This window comes from Pygocentrus nattereri, chromosome 2 (assembly GCF_015220715.1).
Source record: "Pygocentrus nattereri isolate fPygNat1 chromosome 2, fPygNat1.pri, whole genome shotgun sequence".
In the NCBI taxonomy this organism is placed as follows: Eukaryota; Metazoa; Chordata; class Actinopteri; order Characiformes; family Serrasalmidae; genus Pygocentrus; species Pygocentrus nattereri.
In genome coordinates, this window is record NC_051212.1 from 30,621,230 (window position 1) to 30,635,581 (window position 14,352).

At 39.7% G+C, this 14,352-nt stretch overlaps 3 protein-coding genes across 4 annotated transcripts in view; 1 reads left to right on the plus strand and 2 right to left on the minus strand.

Moving 5' to 3' along the window:
• Positions 1-1,216: 1,216 nt before the first annotated feature.
• On the minus strand, positions 1,217-4,637 carry ostc (oligosaccharyltransferase complex subunit). Its single transcript, XM_017712544.2, has 4 exons — positions 4,410-4,637; positions 3,858-3,951; positions 2,789-2,986; positions 1,217-1,676 (listed from the first exon to the last, which is right to left on the minus strand). Exons 1-4 carry the CDS (start codon positions 4,546-4,548, stop codon positions 1,658-1,660), a joined length of 450 nt encoding a protein of 149 aa, XP_017568033.1. The 5' UTR covers positions 4,549-4,637; the 3' UTR covers positions 1,217-1,657.
• Positions 4,638-6,575: 1,938 nt separating this feature from the next.
• Positions 6,576-9,677, minus strand: rpl34 (ribosomal protein L34). Its single transcript, XM_017712576.2, has 5 exons — positions 9,599-9,677; positions 9,122-9,192; positions 8,872-8,971; positions 7,748-7,851; positions 6,576-6,700 (listed from the first exon to the last, which is right to left on the minus strand). The coding sequence occupies exons 2-5, from the start codon at positions 9,184-9,186 to the stop codon at positions 6,616-6,618; spliced, it is 354 nt and encodes a 117-aa protein (XP_017568065.1). The 5' UTR covers positions 9,187-9,192; positions 9,599-9,677; the 3' UTR covers positions 6,576-6,615.
• Positions 9,678-10,078: 401 nt separating this feature from the next.
• Positions 10,079-14,352, plus strand: part of trmt44 (tRNA methyltransferase 44 homolog) — a 35,545-nt gene continuing 31,271 nt past the window's right edge. For both annotated transcript variants that reach the window (XR_001858507.2, XM_017712574.2), the window contains exons 1-6: positions 10,079-10,524; positions 10,633-10,747; positions 11,416-11,635; positions 12,427-12,495; positions 12,908-13,015; positions 13,359-13,430. Coding sequence is in view for 1 of the 2 variants with exons in the window: in XM_017712574.2 (XP_017568063.1) it covers positions 10,128-10,524; positions 10,633-10,747; positions 11,416-11,635; positions 12,427-12,495; positions 12,908-13,015; positions 13,359-13,430 (981 nt within the window). In the remaining variant the exon portion in view is untranslated. The remainder of the gene's footprint in view (positions 10,525-10,632; positions 10,748-11,415; positions 11,636-12,426; positions 12,496-12,907; positions 13,016-13,358; positions 13,431-14,352) is intronic.

Consider the following 14,352-nt stretch of genomic DNA (forward strand, 5'->3'; position numbering starts at 1 on the left):
ACTTTCCTTGTCTTCTTTCCTCTGACCAGACGAAACACCCAACACATTCTTGCCAGTTTCCTAGTCTTCAGGTAGCTCCTCACTGCCCCCAAGGGCCTGTTGCAATTTTCCCCTGAACTGCCTGCAACCATCCTTTCCAATCTCCTTTAGGTGGCATCTCCTGCTAAGGATATCCACCTGTGTGCACCTCCCTCCACTCTTGTATGTCACCCGGTGTTCTTCCCTCTTCTGAAAATACGTGTTCACCACAGCCATTTCCATTCTCTTTGCAAAATCTACAACCATCTGACCTTCCGCATTTCTGTCTTTCACACCATACATACCCAGCACGTCTTCATCCCCTCTGTTCCCTTCACCAGCATGTCCATTGAAGTCTGCACCAATCACTAATCTCTCCTCTCTAGGGACACCATCTACCACTTCATCCATCTTACTCCAAAATTCCTCTTTCTCCTCTGACAACCAACCTGTGGTGCATATGAACTGACCACATTCAAAGTCACACCATCAACCTCCAACTTCAGGCTCATGATGCTGACACTCTCTAGATCCAGAACACTTTTCCCAAGCTGTTCCTTTAGGATTGTCCCTACTCCATTTCTCTTCCTCTCTACACCATGATAGAACAGTTTGAATCCACCTCCAATGTTCCTGGCTTTGCTTCCTTTCCATCTGGTCTTCTTGACACACAGAATATCTACCTTCCTTCTCTCCATTATGTCTGCAAGGTCTCTGCCTTTACCAGTCATTGTCCCTATGTTCAGAGTCCCTACTCTAACCTCCATACTCCTGCCTTTCCTTCTCTCTCACTGCCTTCTAACCCACCTTCCTCCTCTCCTCTTTGATGGTCTTCGACCTACAGTAGTCCAATTTCCACCGGCACCCTGCTGGTCAACAGCACCGGAGGCGGTCGTTGTTAACCTGGGCCTCGATCGATCCCATATGGCAATCATATTTGTGATCCACATGATAGATTTGGCACAAGTTTTACGCCAGATGCCCTTCCTGACACAACCCTCACCATTTATCCGGGCTTGGGACCGGCACCAGTAGTACACAAAGTACACCCCTAATGGCTGTGATAATTAAATGTGTCCTTCGAGGCACATGTTTATACTCTGCCAAAAGAACACACTCTTCTACCCAACTGACAGAGTAAATGTGACTTATTAGGAAAATCCTAGAAGGAGAAAAAAAAAAAAAAAAAACTCACAAATTGTGGAAACATTTTATTTTGGTTGTATATAGAAAAACACAGCCCATCACACAGCTGCCAGGTTGTGAGGCCTTTTCCTAGCTTCGTACAAAACAAGTGCATAACACTTTATGCACTTTTAGATTCCATACGCAAATGGATTTTGATCACTCAACACAGCGCTCCCATTCAATGCAAGCCTTCCTTTTCTTATCCATATTTATCAACAGTGGGTATGCAAGTTTTGCAGGATTCAATAAATCTAAACTCTAGTCAGCAACATAGAGCTCTTGGGGACAAGTCATTCACACACAGACACAAAATTAGGAGGTGGGCAGACACAATGCCCATCACACTGATCCTTGGCACTGGAAGGGGGGTTTCCTGTTCATCTACGGTCATTTGTCGCTCTCTGCCTGTGGGATGTTCCACACTAAAGGCCTTGTCTGTGTTTGTGCAGCTTTAACCCATGAGATAACCACTGCAAAACAAAACACATTCACACATATTTATATAAACAAGAACAAATAGTGTGTACACTCAATCAGGCCCAAGCAGCATCTCATACACAGGACATTCATGCAATGATTTTTGGCTTATGATTACTAACATTACAGAAAGTCAAAGAAACAAAGAATTGTGAATATGTTCTCTAGCAGCTGAAATAAGACAGCCCTGATGAAAAGCACCTCTGTGTAACATCTACACATCACACCACATGACAGCAGCAATAACAGCAATCCAGACTATGACTACTTAGGCCTTTTAGTGGAAATTCAATATTAAAAGAGTAATTCAGTGTTTAGGATCAGGCTTAATCAGTATGCGAGTAATATCAAGCACATTAAGGCACTGGGTACCATTTCCTTCATGCAACTCTAATATACATAAAAGATTTAGTCTGTACTACCTGTAGAGGCCCTTAGTTAAACCATTTCTGCACACCTGCTAATGGATATTTAATTTAAAAAATAATTAAAATGCTTACAATAAAAATCTATAATACTTATAACTATAAAATACATAAAACTATAAAATCTCATTTAATTAAACATATTACAAGGCTGGACTGATGAACTCCCAAAAAACAGCATTTTATGGTTAGAGTGAAAAATGGTTAAAGAATTCCACTCATGTTTTAAAATGTCTGCACAATTCAGTCATAGAGAAGTAAACAGAATTCTCAGTGTTTTGCCGTGAATTGGTTCATTTCAGAAAAATGTATACACACATGTTGACCATGGTCTTTTTTTTTTTCTTTCTTTAAAACTATCATAAAAAACAATGTCTCAGACATCAGACAACATATTAACGATGACTATACAATAACTTTGTGAGGGAGCTTTTACAGGTGTGAAACTCCTCAGGCATCCAGTTCCTATCACCACTCTGAACAACTGACTCCTAAAGATTCTCTAGAAAGGAACATTTCACACCACACCTCTCTGAGTGATCGTTTCCATCTTAACCCTTTAGTTATGCAGAGATTTTCAAAAATCAGTGGAATTCCACAGTCAAATTATAGCCATTCTTCTAAGAGACTAACACTTGAAGTAACACTAAAGTAACAGACTTTAGGAATCACAGACTTACGGTAGCTTCATCCTCATGAACACTCTGGCCATGAAGAAGCTCAGCAGTACGCTCACAAATCCGATAAAGAGCAGCAAGAAGCGGTTGAGCTTTGGAATGTTGGGGGCATTGGAGCGGTCCAAAATAATGAAGCCAAGGCCGCCCATAGTGAAGAGGAAGCTGGACGCCAGACCTTCCATGATGTACTGCCCATTTACCCTAAGCGTGAGAGAGCAGACGAATTTGAGGAAACATTTAACATCAAAAAATTTGAATCATACATTGATCTCACATACATATTTGCCACACTTCCCTAAAATCAAAGATAAGAGGAACATTGAAGTCATGGCTCAGGTAGAGCAGTGGGTTGAGTCAAGACTCAGAGGTGACAGGTTATTGTGCTGTTGCTGTCTGGAATGATGGTGGTCTGATCAGAAGAAGGCACGCTGGGGAGAAGACGACTGCTTCTGTGCTTAATCACACCTGATTCAGCTCATCAACTGCCAAGTTTAAAAGGTGTACAAAAGCAGGCAAAATACCAAACTGTGCAGTACCACAGTTTGAGATGCTGGGTTTTTGCCCCACCAACAGAAGTTTCAAGTATGGGCAAGTGTGTTTGTTTTGTTTGGCTAGTAGACACTAAGGTACACAGAACAGAGGCAACAATGTGCCTCAACATGAGGGGTAGCTGTATTTTATTCTGAATTAATGCATCAGTGTTAACATCATAGGTGAACCTAACCCATTTTAGTTTTTGCCATGTAATTTTAAAAGTATCTGAGGACTAATGTTATAGCAAAGAAATCCACTCACATGTCTCTGCCACAAATGAAAACAAACTTTAGTTCCAGCACATACAGTTCATAAACACTTCAGCCAAAAGTGGAGTGACTGCAAACATTACAACTAGCCCCACAGGCGGGGTTAACTACAGCAGATGCAGGAGCTGTTATAACAGCGTGGCATGACACAGTTAATCAATACAGTTCTATGTTTTTTGAACCAGACAAGCTTCATAACCTTAACACACAAACTTACAAAAAACATTAGTGTGATTTAACAAGCAACACAGGCTGATGACAAAACCTACCTGTATGCCAAAAACGCCACTGGCCGCTGGTGACCATGTTCATCAGTCATGGAGCCAACACTGGGCGGCTCAACAATCACATCGTAGATTATACCTGAAAACAGGATCGTTTACACTCATGAACAAAATAATCACACAGCACCAAGCTAGTTAGCTACTTAGCAGATGTCCCTCAAGATTTTTAGACTTGATGGCTATTTATTCAATTTGCCAGTCGCTCGCCTATCTAATGCACTATGGAAATACATAAGATGAAGCTCGATATCTCAAAGTGTTTTAACTTATATGGCTAATCCTACTTGCAGTTTAGTAGGACAGCTAGCTGGCGTTAGCAACAGCCAAAATAGCTAACGCTAGGTTAGGTTAGCTCGCTGGCTCAGCTAATGACAGCAGCAAAACTATCAACTCGGTGACTTTAAAGAGTAATAAACCCTGGGAAGACTTGTAAAAACAATGCAAGTTTAAGACGAACCAAGTTGGGCTGAATGAACGTGTAGTAAACCCGCGGGTTACCTGGCGGGCCGGCCGGTTTCATGGCAGAGCGTTACTCACCCCCAGTGATGAGAAAGTAGGACACAATCACCACCGCATACACGGTCATGGCCGAGGGCATGTGGAGCCAGGACGGCTTCTTCAGTTTGATGTTTGGACATTCTAGCACGGCGAACGGGAGGCCAACCAGAGTCTCCATGACCAAACTCCTCTCCAAACGCGAAGCTCCAGCAGCTCGGCGGTGGAGGCTCAACAGCGCGATAAGACGACGTGTACAGGAAACGGCGCTGCAGGATGTTCAGGGAGCTTCCACAATAAAGGCCGCAGCACACGAGATACAGCGGACCAAAGCTGGACAGGAGCGGTTAGTGTGGAGTAAGACTAAGCGCGGACATTGTGGTTGTTTTTCAATAATAAGAATAAGAAATTAATATACTGAGGCAATAACTTAACGAAGCCATGAATTAATATTTAAAAGTCACGAATTACTATAACTGTAGGTATGCTCGTGGCCTAAATATATTAATTCGTGCCCACGCCTTATAGAAAAAAACTACCATGCCACCTTTGCGGCTCCGTATACTGTTTATTGAAATAATAACTCCAACACCTTTCCAAAATCAACAGAAGTGTAGAAGCGCAGGGGAACCTTTTCAGTACCCACCTCTAGACAGCATCTCAACGCGTACTTTACTGTTCATACTGCACTTCTAACGGTGGAGTATTAGTTTTGACATACCCCTTTTTTGGACATCTAAAAAAATATTTGGAAGCATCCACGTAATAACTGAAGGCTGGTGTAGTCTTGGAGGAGGAAAATGTTTTGCGAGTATGTTGACTGCCCTGACTGTTCATTCAAATTGACCAGTTTTTGTTGACTGATGAAGATCGTGTTTTACCTTTCAACATGGTTGTATTTCAATGTCTGTCTGCACATTAAAGCTGACGTAATAATAATCAAACCTACTTTACTATACTATATAGTAAGGCAGTACATGGTTTAGGCCACAGCTCTAGATTTTTTTTTAAATTCACTCCTGGTCTTAAATACAAAGAGCTCCAGAATAAAAGGTGCGAACAGCAGTTTTATCACCAGCAAAACAGAATGAACACAAAAAGGGGAACCAGTCACTAAACACGACCAAGATGTAACAGAGTAAAAAGTCATTACTTTCCTCCTAAATATACTTGAGTAAAAGTATTATGAACTGAGCGTACAAATCCATTAAACATGTATTTGTGTACATGCGACTTAGTTCTCGACTACTCCACACTTCTAACAGTGATCTAGCAAATAAAATCTAATGTAGTTTCCCCCAACCTCAAATATAGTCAATAAACCAAGATAGGTTTTAGTCTCTGACGTTTGCTTTAGCTTTTGCACTTGAGATACTCAGATACAGTTAAGGAAGCTCCAATTAACATTGTGTAAACTGTATGATGAAATGATCCAACACTTGCTTCAATAGTGAAATTGACATTTTGAGGCTTGACTGTACAGGACAGATGTGGACCAATGAAAGGACATTCATTTTATTTGGGGCCTGAAAATTACTAGCTAGAATCTAGTCTAGATTTAGACTAAAATACTCCTGAACGTTCCCCTGATTCAAGAGATTTAATAGTAAAGTAATACTAAAAGTGGAGAACCCTCCCCTTACAGAAGATGTACATAAATGACATCACCTCATATGAAGTGAAGATTTCTGCCTGGACCAATTCTTGACTAATTTTCTACTTTTGCTCCTTAAATTAAAAAAAAAAGAAAAAAAAAAAAAAAAAAAAAAGAATATTAAGCACAGATCAGATAAAACCCACTTCACTATTACGACCCCCTGCCTCATTGCCCTGTGGTGTGCACTCTTGCGTACAAAAGGCCAGTGTTGTGGCAGGCTTTCATCCCAGCAAAGCTGGAGCACAAGACCAATGTAAAATCAGGTGGGATCCATCTTGACTGGAACGAAATCCTGCAGACACACCAGCCGTTTGCAGATAACACTGCGCACACATATGGCCCCACCTTGATGGTGTAAGTTAGAGACTGCAGTCCATCTGTTGCCTTGCAGTTTATCAAAGCCATCAGTTGTTTCTGACCACAGTACCATTCAAACGATCAACAAAAACACTGCTTGCAGCACACTGTCTTACAGAAAAGACCCTCATCACTTTGTAAACCAAAGCACCACCAGAACCCCTCCATACTTCAGAACATACAAAGACAAATAATGGCTGTTTCCGAAAAGTTTATTTTAAAGTACAAACACGTTTACTTAGATTTCTGAGTCTGTGCCTGTGCCTTGAGTACTTTGACAACGATCTTCTGCTCCTCAATAAGGAAAGCACGCTTGATCCTAAAAAAGGAAAAATGGTCATTAGCTTCACAAAGTACATTTTTACTCAAATCTAAAGAAACTTAGCGTAATAAAATTTATCACAATGAATATGATGTAGAAACCTGATACCTATAATCTATTTTGCCCCAGTGTTAGAAAACCACACGAGCACTGTAATACTAATCAAAGGGACAGTCCTCCACTGATCTCACTAACACTCATCCATGCCATTACTGCTCACTGAAAACAAGCCAGCAGGACACCTACTGGATATCTGGACTACACTAAATTATCAGTAAAGTATCAGCAACATAAATCAAATATCTAGTGGTGTCCAGCTGACAGTTCAAATGGATTCTGTTCCAATTCTCTTAAACAGATCATACATAAACTGACCTAATTACATTCATGATCTGCATACATCTAAATTTAAGCTGTCAAGGTATTTACATTGTCTGAAGATACAAGTTAGTCACTTTCTTAATTACTTCAAGCTCCATATGAACCTAAATTTTCCTAATCGCAAAAATTTGCAATAACTCCAAACAGTTTTATCCTGTGCCTACAATCATTCCCACATGTCAGCATTTTTAAAATCAACCAAGAACGCTAAAAACAAGGCATCCTGCAAATGGTATTATTACATTCTGTTATACTGCTCCTCCTTCCTGCAACTATGCATGAACTCTCAATGATTGAACTCTACTTGGAACTGTGGACTAAATACTCAAGTGAAATTGTTCTTTAAATCACAGTGATTGCTCAACTAAAGGCTGACATATGTATGGAGTCCTGTGAATATTTCACAAAGCAAGAATTTCCAGTTAACCACTGTTTTCCAATAGGAGGATAGGTAAAAGAGGTTCCTATTGGACAATCATGTTAGCCTCCAGTTAACCAGCTTTACTATAAAATCCTGCTATGAAATACCCTTGGACATTGAGCTGAGCAAAAAAAATAAATAAATAAATAAAAAGCTAAGCTTTGCAGCCAAGCTATCAAAACCCAACACTACTCCCCAAGAGCAATTAAACCCAACTCTGAACAATGGTTTAAGCCCTTTACCTGTCACGCACACATTTGGCGCACATGGAACCACCATAGGCTCTGCTCACATGCTTCTTGGTCTTTGAGAGCCTCATCAGGACCTGGGGCCTCACAGCACGCATCTAAATTGAAGTACATAATATTAGGTCAGAGCACCATATACAGGCAAAAATGGCTGCAGTCAACCACCTCTGATCTTCAAACAATTTAACAAGAAAAAGCAAAGTACAGGCTCAACAATTTTAGATTTAAATATTTAAACAGAAGACAGGCTTCAGATTGGAAAAGGCAACTTCTCAACTACTTGAAACACTGTCAAAAGAAGCACTTGCAACTTGACAAATGACCTTACTGTGCCATTTCAAGACGTACACTTTTAGCAAAAAAAAGTACAAAACTAACCAGATGTTCTTTAAAGCACTAGTGTTTCTCCTAATTTGGTCTTTAAGCAGCCCTGCGCTAACCAATTTCAGTGGTTTCCCCTGTAACCAACACACCAGACTCATCAACTAATTATCAAGCAATGTGTGTGTTTAAAATAAGTTACATTAGGGAACAAACAGTGCAGAAACTCTTGAGAATCAGAATTAGAAATATACTGCGACAAGTAATCCAACAGTAAAGCTTCTAAATGCTTTCTACACAATGCCTAAAAAACACAAAATCAGCATCTCAAAACATTCAACCTATAAAAGCTTTATAACAAATCAGGGATGTGCCAATATAAGAAATACTTATGTACACTGCCGCCCATATTAAACATACAAAAATTGGGACTACATCTGTTTGGATTAGTCTTACAGAAAAACAGCATTCATTTCAGGGGTGCTGGTGACCAGCAAAGCATCACCTAACCACCCTGCTCTTCCAGAACTCAGTAATTACTTACACATCTGTGTGAAACGGTGGTCAAATACGATCACGTGTTATAAGTTAAAGTAATTTTCTCGTGATACTGAGCATAGATATATCACTGTCCCAGAGTATTTAGTTTAAAACGCAATCCGTAATGCAATGTTATTCAGCAAACTGTCACATGAAAAGAGCCCACCCTTAAATCCCTTCATATTTCTAATACGTGCAAAGTACTTTGTGTAACGCTTCAAAACGTGGTCAGCATTTTAGTACTTAAGTATACTTACACCACGCAGTGTGCCGGGGCAGATCCCACACGCTGACTTGGGAGCCTTACCAGTCTTCTTGGTGTAAAGATACACAATGCGGTTGCCAGGAGTTCGGGACCTAGAAGTGAGAAGAGACGGAACTTGTTTAGTAAGTTCTGGGCCAAACCTTATAATAACCAAACATGAGCGCTTTCACACATTCAGCGGAGCAGCCGCACCAGAGAGGAGACGGGTTACAGTCAACACCGCACCGAGAATCGGTACTCACAGTCTGGTCTTGTTGGACGTGGTGTTGTAGGATAACCTACGGCGGTACGTCAGGCGCTGAACCATCTTGACCTGCGGAGCGATGCGTGCAAATTTAGAAGAAACAGGACAAGCCGCGTTTTCATTTACAACACAGGGTGACGCGACTTTACAGTCTAACAAGGCACATTACACACACTTACTCAATACCAAATGAAATATCTGTTCACCGCAGGAACACAAAGCGGTGTGTCTGTAACAGCGAGGCCTCTGACTTACACCGGTTTAGCCAACTAGCTCACCCTCCCGTTTAGCGCTCGGGCGATTCAAAATATAAGACCTCTCGGATGAATAACTGAGCCAATATCACTCGGCGTCAGATCTATACACTACAGACAACATATGCAGATGAAAACTGCTTGTGCATAACTCATCAAATCAGAAGATTACAAGCGATGATGTTTTCGTTTCTCCCGAGAATGAGCTGAAGCCGCCATACCTGATTTCACCGAAACGGAAGAGGAAGGTTCCAGCCTCGGGTGAAAGTTGAAACCTCTTCGACAGAGGGTGTTGTGCGGTTACTATAAAATAAAAGTTTCTTTACACGAACGAAATTAAATAACACGGGGTGTTAAAATAAGCATCTCAACGTGTTACGATCAGCTTTAATATTTCACATTGGTATGTTATACCACGCCACATTAAAGACATTCCACAGAAATCTCTTGTCAGTCAGTTCAAGTTTGTGTTAGTAAATACCCAGCGCCGAAAATAAACGCAAAATATAAGTATTCAACGTGGCTAAAATAGCTTTACAAAAGCTAGGTAGAATATATGCAAACAGATTGCATATTGTCCAAACCCTTAGCTCAAACATACCTTTTAAATTTTGTTTGTGGTGAATGCAAATTTTATGTATTTGTTTTACTCTTCACACTTCGTGTGTCACCCAAGGACTTTTCTTTTGAAAAGCAGAAGATGTTGCATCTAGAGTAGGTCCCAAGCTGGAGCAGGCAGGCAGTTGTCTTATGTTTACTGAGGAACTTTTAAGGCAGTGCTGTGTTTCCTTTTCCGTAATAATGCCCAGAGTCTCCGAGCTAAGCCTCGACGTCAGATGTAAAGCGGAGGGGTTTTGGTCTGCCGCCGAGGTTTGGATAAAGAAGCCTCATGTTGTGAATAAGAGGCTGTGTGGAGTGAAGGAGAGCGAGTATGAGGCGGTCTGCTCTGAGGACTTGGGCAGCTGTCTGGCTCGCTTAACCGGGACACATGGCCACGAATTAAGCGAGCTTTTCCCCTTTATCCATGTTTATACTGTGGACAGTGGCATTAAGGCTGAGGAAAGCTGGTGTGTAGGAGTCAGGACCATTATTCCTAAAGTAGAGCCAAACTGCAATGGAAACGTGTACAAAGAGGTCATAGTCAAAGGTAACTAACCTAGTTGGGTCAAGACCAGCAGCAAGGAGCTGAATCTGCACCCGTATTTTCTCTTCATTATTCTGTACGTTATTATTTATTTATTTATTAATATTTCAGATTTGATTGGCCAAGCAGTGACATTTCTTCCCATTGAAGAAACCAGAGAAGGTCACGTTAATCTCAAGAAAAGTAATATTTATAAGATTCAGCTCGAGGAAAATACAGATGAATGGTGAGTGACTTTCCTTAAATATAATGAGACTTAGGCAGAAACACAACACTTTGAAATATAAGCAAATATATGATATGGGCCCTTTATAACATGAATGATAACATATTACTTCATTTTTCCTCTGAGTTCCACATATAAAGTTTGTGATTTTATGTACTGAAAACAGTCATTGTTTTTTTTAAATGATCATTTTACAACTTCTCTTTATCCCCTGGAAATAAACAGGCTGTTTTTGTTAGTGTGCCTTTAAAACTAATGTATGTAATTGAGCTCTTTTCTGATCCTGTATTGAACCTGTATTGTACCTCAGTCAAAAAGCAGTCCAGGCTGAAGCACTCTGTGAATGAGTGAGAACAACCTGTCACCTAAACAGTCAGATATATGTAAATTCATTGGTTTTTGTGACATCACAAAAACAGTAACTTTTAAAAAGGTTGCTTTTTTTCATTTTCATTTTAGTTTCCGTATATGGATTGTTTGGACTGGATGAGGAAACTTTAACAATAGTCTACTATCAGATTTTTATTTTAGAAAATTGTCAAAATTCCAGGAATGTGAGCTTTTCCATGATATAGGCCCTTAAAATTCTCTTCATAGTAATCGGTAGAGTATAACATGATAACCACCTGATTGTGCGGACAGTTACGGCTATGTTCTGTCTTGTGTAGTGTGCTGCGTCTTCATGCACTGAGTCCTGATCAGTGGTTCAGTGACGGAGTGGCCTACCCCAAACTCTCCTGGCTGACAGCAGAGCTTCTTCCTAAACTAGCACGCTGGGCGATAGAGAATAAGAGCAGCGAGTTCAAGAGTACTCTATCCCTCATCCCTGTAGAGAAGTACAGCGTTCTCTACCAGCAGCTGAAGAACAAATACAAAGAGATGGTCAAGGTGAGGAAATGCTAATAATGTTTCAGTGCAAAGATTCTTGCCCTGTGCAAATTGAAAGTACTAAACAATCCGTTTTTAGGTTTGATAATAATATAATCATATTGACATAATCACATTATGATGTTCATATCAATAATTATCAGAATATCAACAACAACAATAGTAAAAGTTATAGTAATAATTGTAGTAATTATAGGTTTATATACAGAGCACTTTTCATACTCATGGCAGCTCAAGTTGCAGTACAAACAGGTTCTAAAGCTTAACAGTAACAGAGAAAATGATGCATATTAAATCATATAAATCACAAAACAGATGTAGAATTTCAATTAATTTAATTAATTGCTTTAATTAAATAAGATAATTAAAGAGAGTACATTTTCAAGTCTTTCATAAAAGTGTGCACTGAGCTTGAGTGTCTATAAAAGGTGGAATTGAGTTCCACAGTTTAGAAGCATAATAATCGAAAGAGGCCTCTCAACGATTTCTGCAGAAGGCCAGTATCTGCTGATGTAATGAGACATAAACAGACAGACATTCTGTGAGGTACGTAGTTGTTTTAGGGTCATTTACAGCTTTATAAACCAATAAGAGAACTTTCATATCTCTCTTACAAAAATACAGGCTGCCAGTGCAGTTCTTTCAAAAAGGGGCTCTCTTTTTATTTTCATTAGGATCCATGCTGTGCATTTTGTATGAGCTGTAGAGGATAGATTGTTTTGTTTTAGGAAGCTCAGAAAAAAGAGCGTTACAGTTATTAACTCTGTAGAGTTAATACAATCCTGTCCCAGGTCTGGCCTGAAGTTACTGATCCTGAGAAGTTTGTCTTTGAAGATGTTGCCATTGCTACATATCTCTTGGTAAGTTTACTTTAATTCAGTCCTTGTTTCTTTACTGTGTTGTGTCCTGTAAATGACAGTTGACATACAGTTTAACACAGCATCTTGTGGTTGTGGGTGGCCACTTAGTTTTCTGTTATCTATTGTTTCATTCAATGGAATACTCCAGTATTTTTCAACCTAATGTCCAATTGATACATCTGTCGCCAGTGTTGATAACAATGGACAATTTGAAACACATTTATAGTAAAAGCCAATGGACATAATGTTTTTTGTGTTTTAGTCCTTGGAAAAAATCATCACTGTTTGTGAAAATCAAGAATATGCTACAAATGCAGCTGATACATATTGCAATAGAAAAACAGTGGAGTATTCCTTTAAGCTTTTACGCCCAATTGAAAAGTTACAAGGAAACCAAATTGTCACCGCACAGGTTTTGTGGGCTGAAGAGCGTGCTGAAAAAGGAGTGACATCCAGACAGTCTTTTGTGGACCTCGGCTGTGGAAACGGTCTGCTGGTTCATATATTGAATAATGAAGGGGTAAGTTCATTTCAGTCGCTGTGCTATGAAGTTATTACTCCCTCTACTTCCAGTTTGACCTTTGCCACTGAGGTCTTCTAATCTGCCATTATTGATCCACCATTAAAATCAATGACATGCTAGAGGCCAGGTGAAGATGATCAGGAAGCGGCCTGGCTTGTCCTCCGCCTTTTTAATCATATAATAGATTAGAATTTCAGCCCTATCCCCTTCAGCCGCGAACACACTCACACTCACAGTGAAATGGAATAATGAACTGTAACCATGATGTAGCCAGTGTCCTGGGCTGATTAGAGTGACTGATTTTGTTGGCTAAGGCGGTCACACACTCTTTCTTTTACAGCACCCTGGAAAGGGTATTGATGTGCGCAAGCGGAAAATCTGGGATCTGTATGGGCCCAACACACATCTAGAGGTAAGAATGTACAACCAGTATAGTTGCTTCCTTTTTGTGTCTTCTAAGAGAATGGAATAAGATGTAAACAGATGATATGATATGATATGAACTAACTGATATCCTAACTAGTCAATAAGAATGTAAAGTATAAAGATATAAAATTAAAGTCTAAACAATGTTCTGCAAAAGTCAGATACCGTTCTTGATTTATTTTAACTCCAGTCCGAATGGCCTTTAAACACAAATTAGATATATAAAATAGCTCACTTGCATGAGAAAGTGGTTTCAAAGAAAAATAAGTGAAAAAAACAAGAGTTTCCAAAACTGGAGATTCATATATATATATATATATATATTTAAATATTGAAAAACTGGGACTCTAAACAACAGTGCAATACCTGATAAACCACCAAAACTGTCATCATCTGATAAATAGTACTTGAAGTTTTCGTCTTTGAGAGAGAGGAGAAAATCAAGTCCTACTCTTGCTTCAGATCTGAAAAAATCCACAGGTGTTTCTGTCCATCCTTCCATGGTGAGAAGACAACACTGTGAAAGGATGTGTAACTGCTAATGAACAAGACAAAAAACTCTTGTAATTTAAAAAAAGAATGTTTTTCCCAGAACGATGGACTGACCACTCCAAAGACCAGACCTCAACATCACAAAAACCATGAGAAGCAGGAAGTACAAGTCTATTTGAGTCCATTTGTCTCGACATTCGCAAAAGGTGTCAGAATTCAGAAAAATCTTAAACGATTGTCTTCCTAGATTATCCCTTATAATAGAGTGTGTATAATCCAATCTTTATCCCTCAAATCTTCTCACAGTCCTGTCTTTACTGACTCAGTTTTGAACATAGTCAGTATTTGCTCCACATGGTGTAGTGCTGAGGGCAAGAATTCTCTCATATGATACACAATGTTGACATAATGGGAAA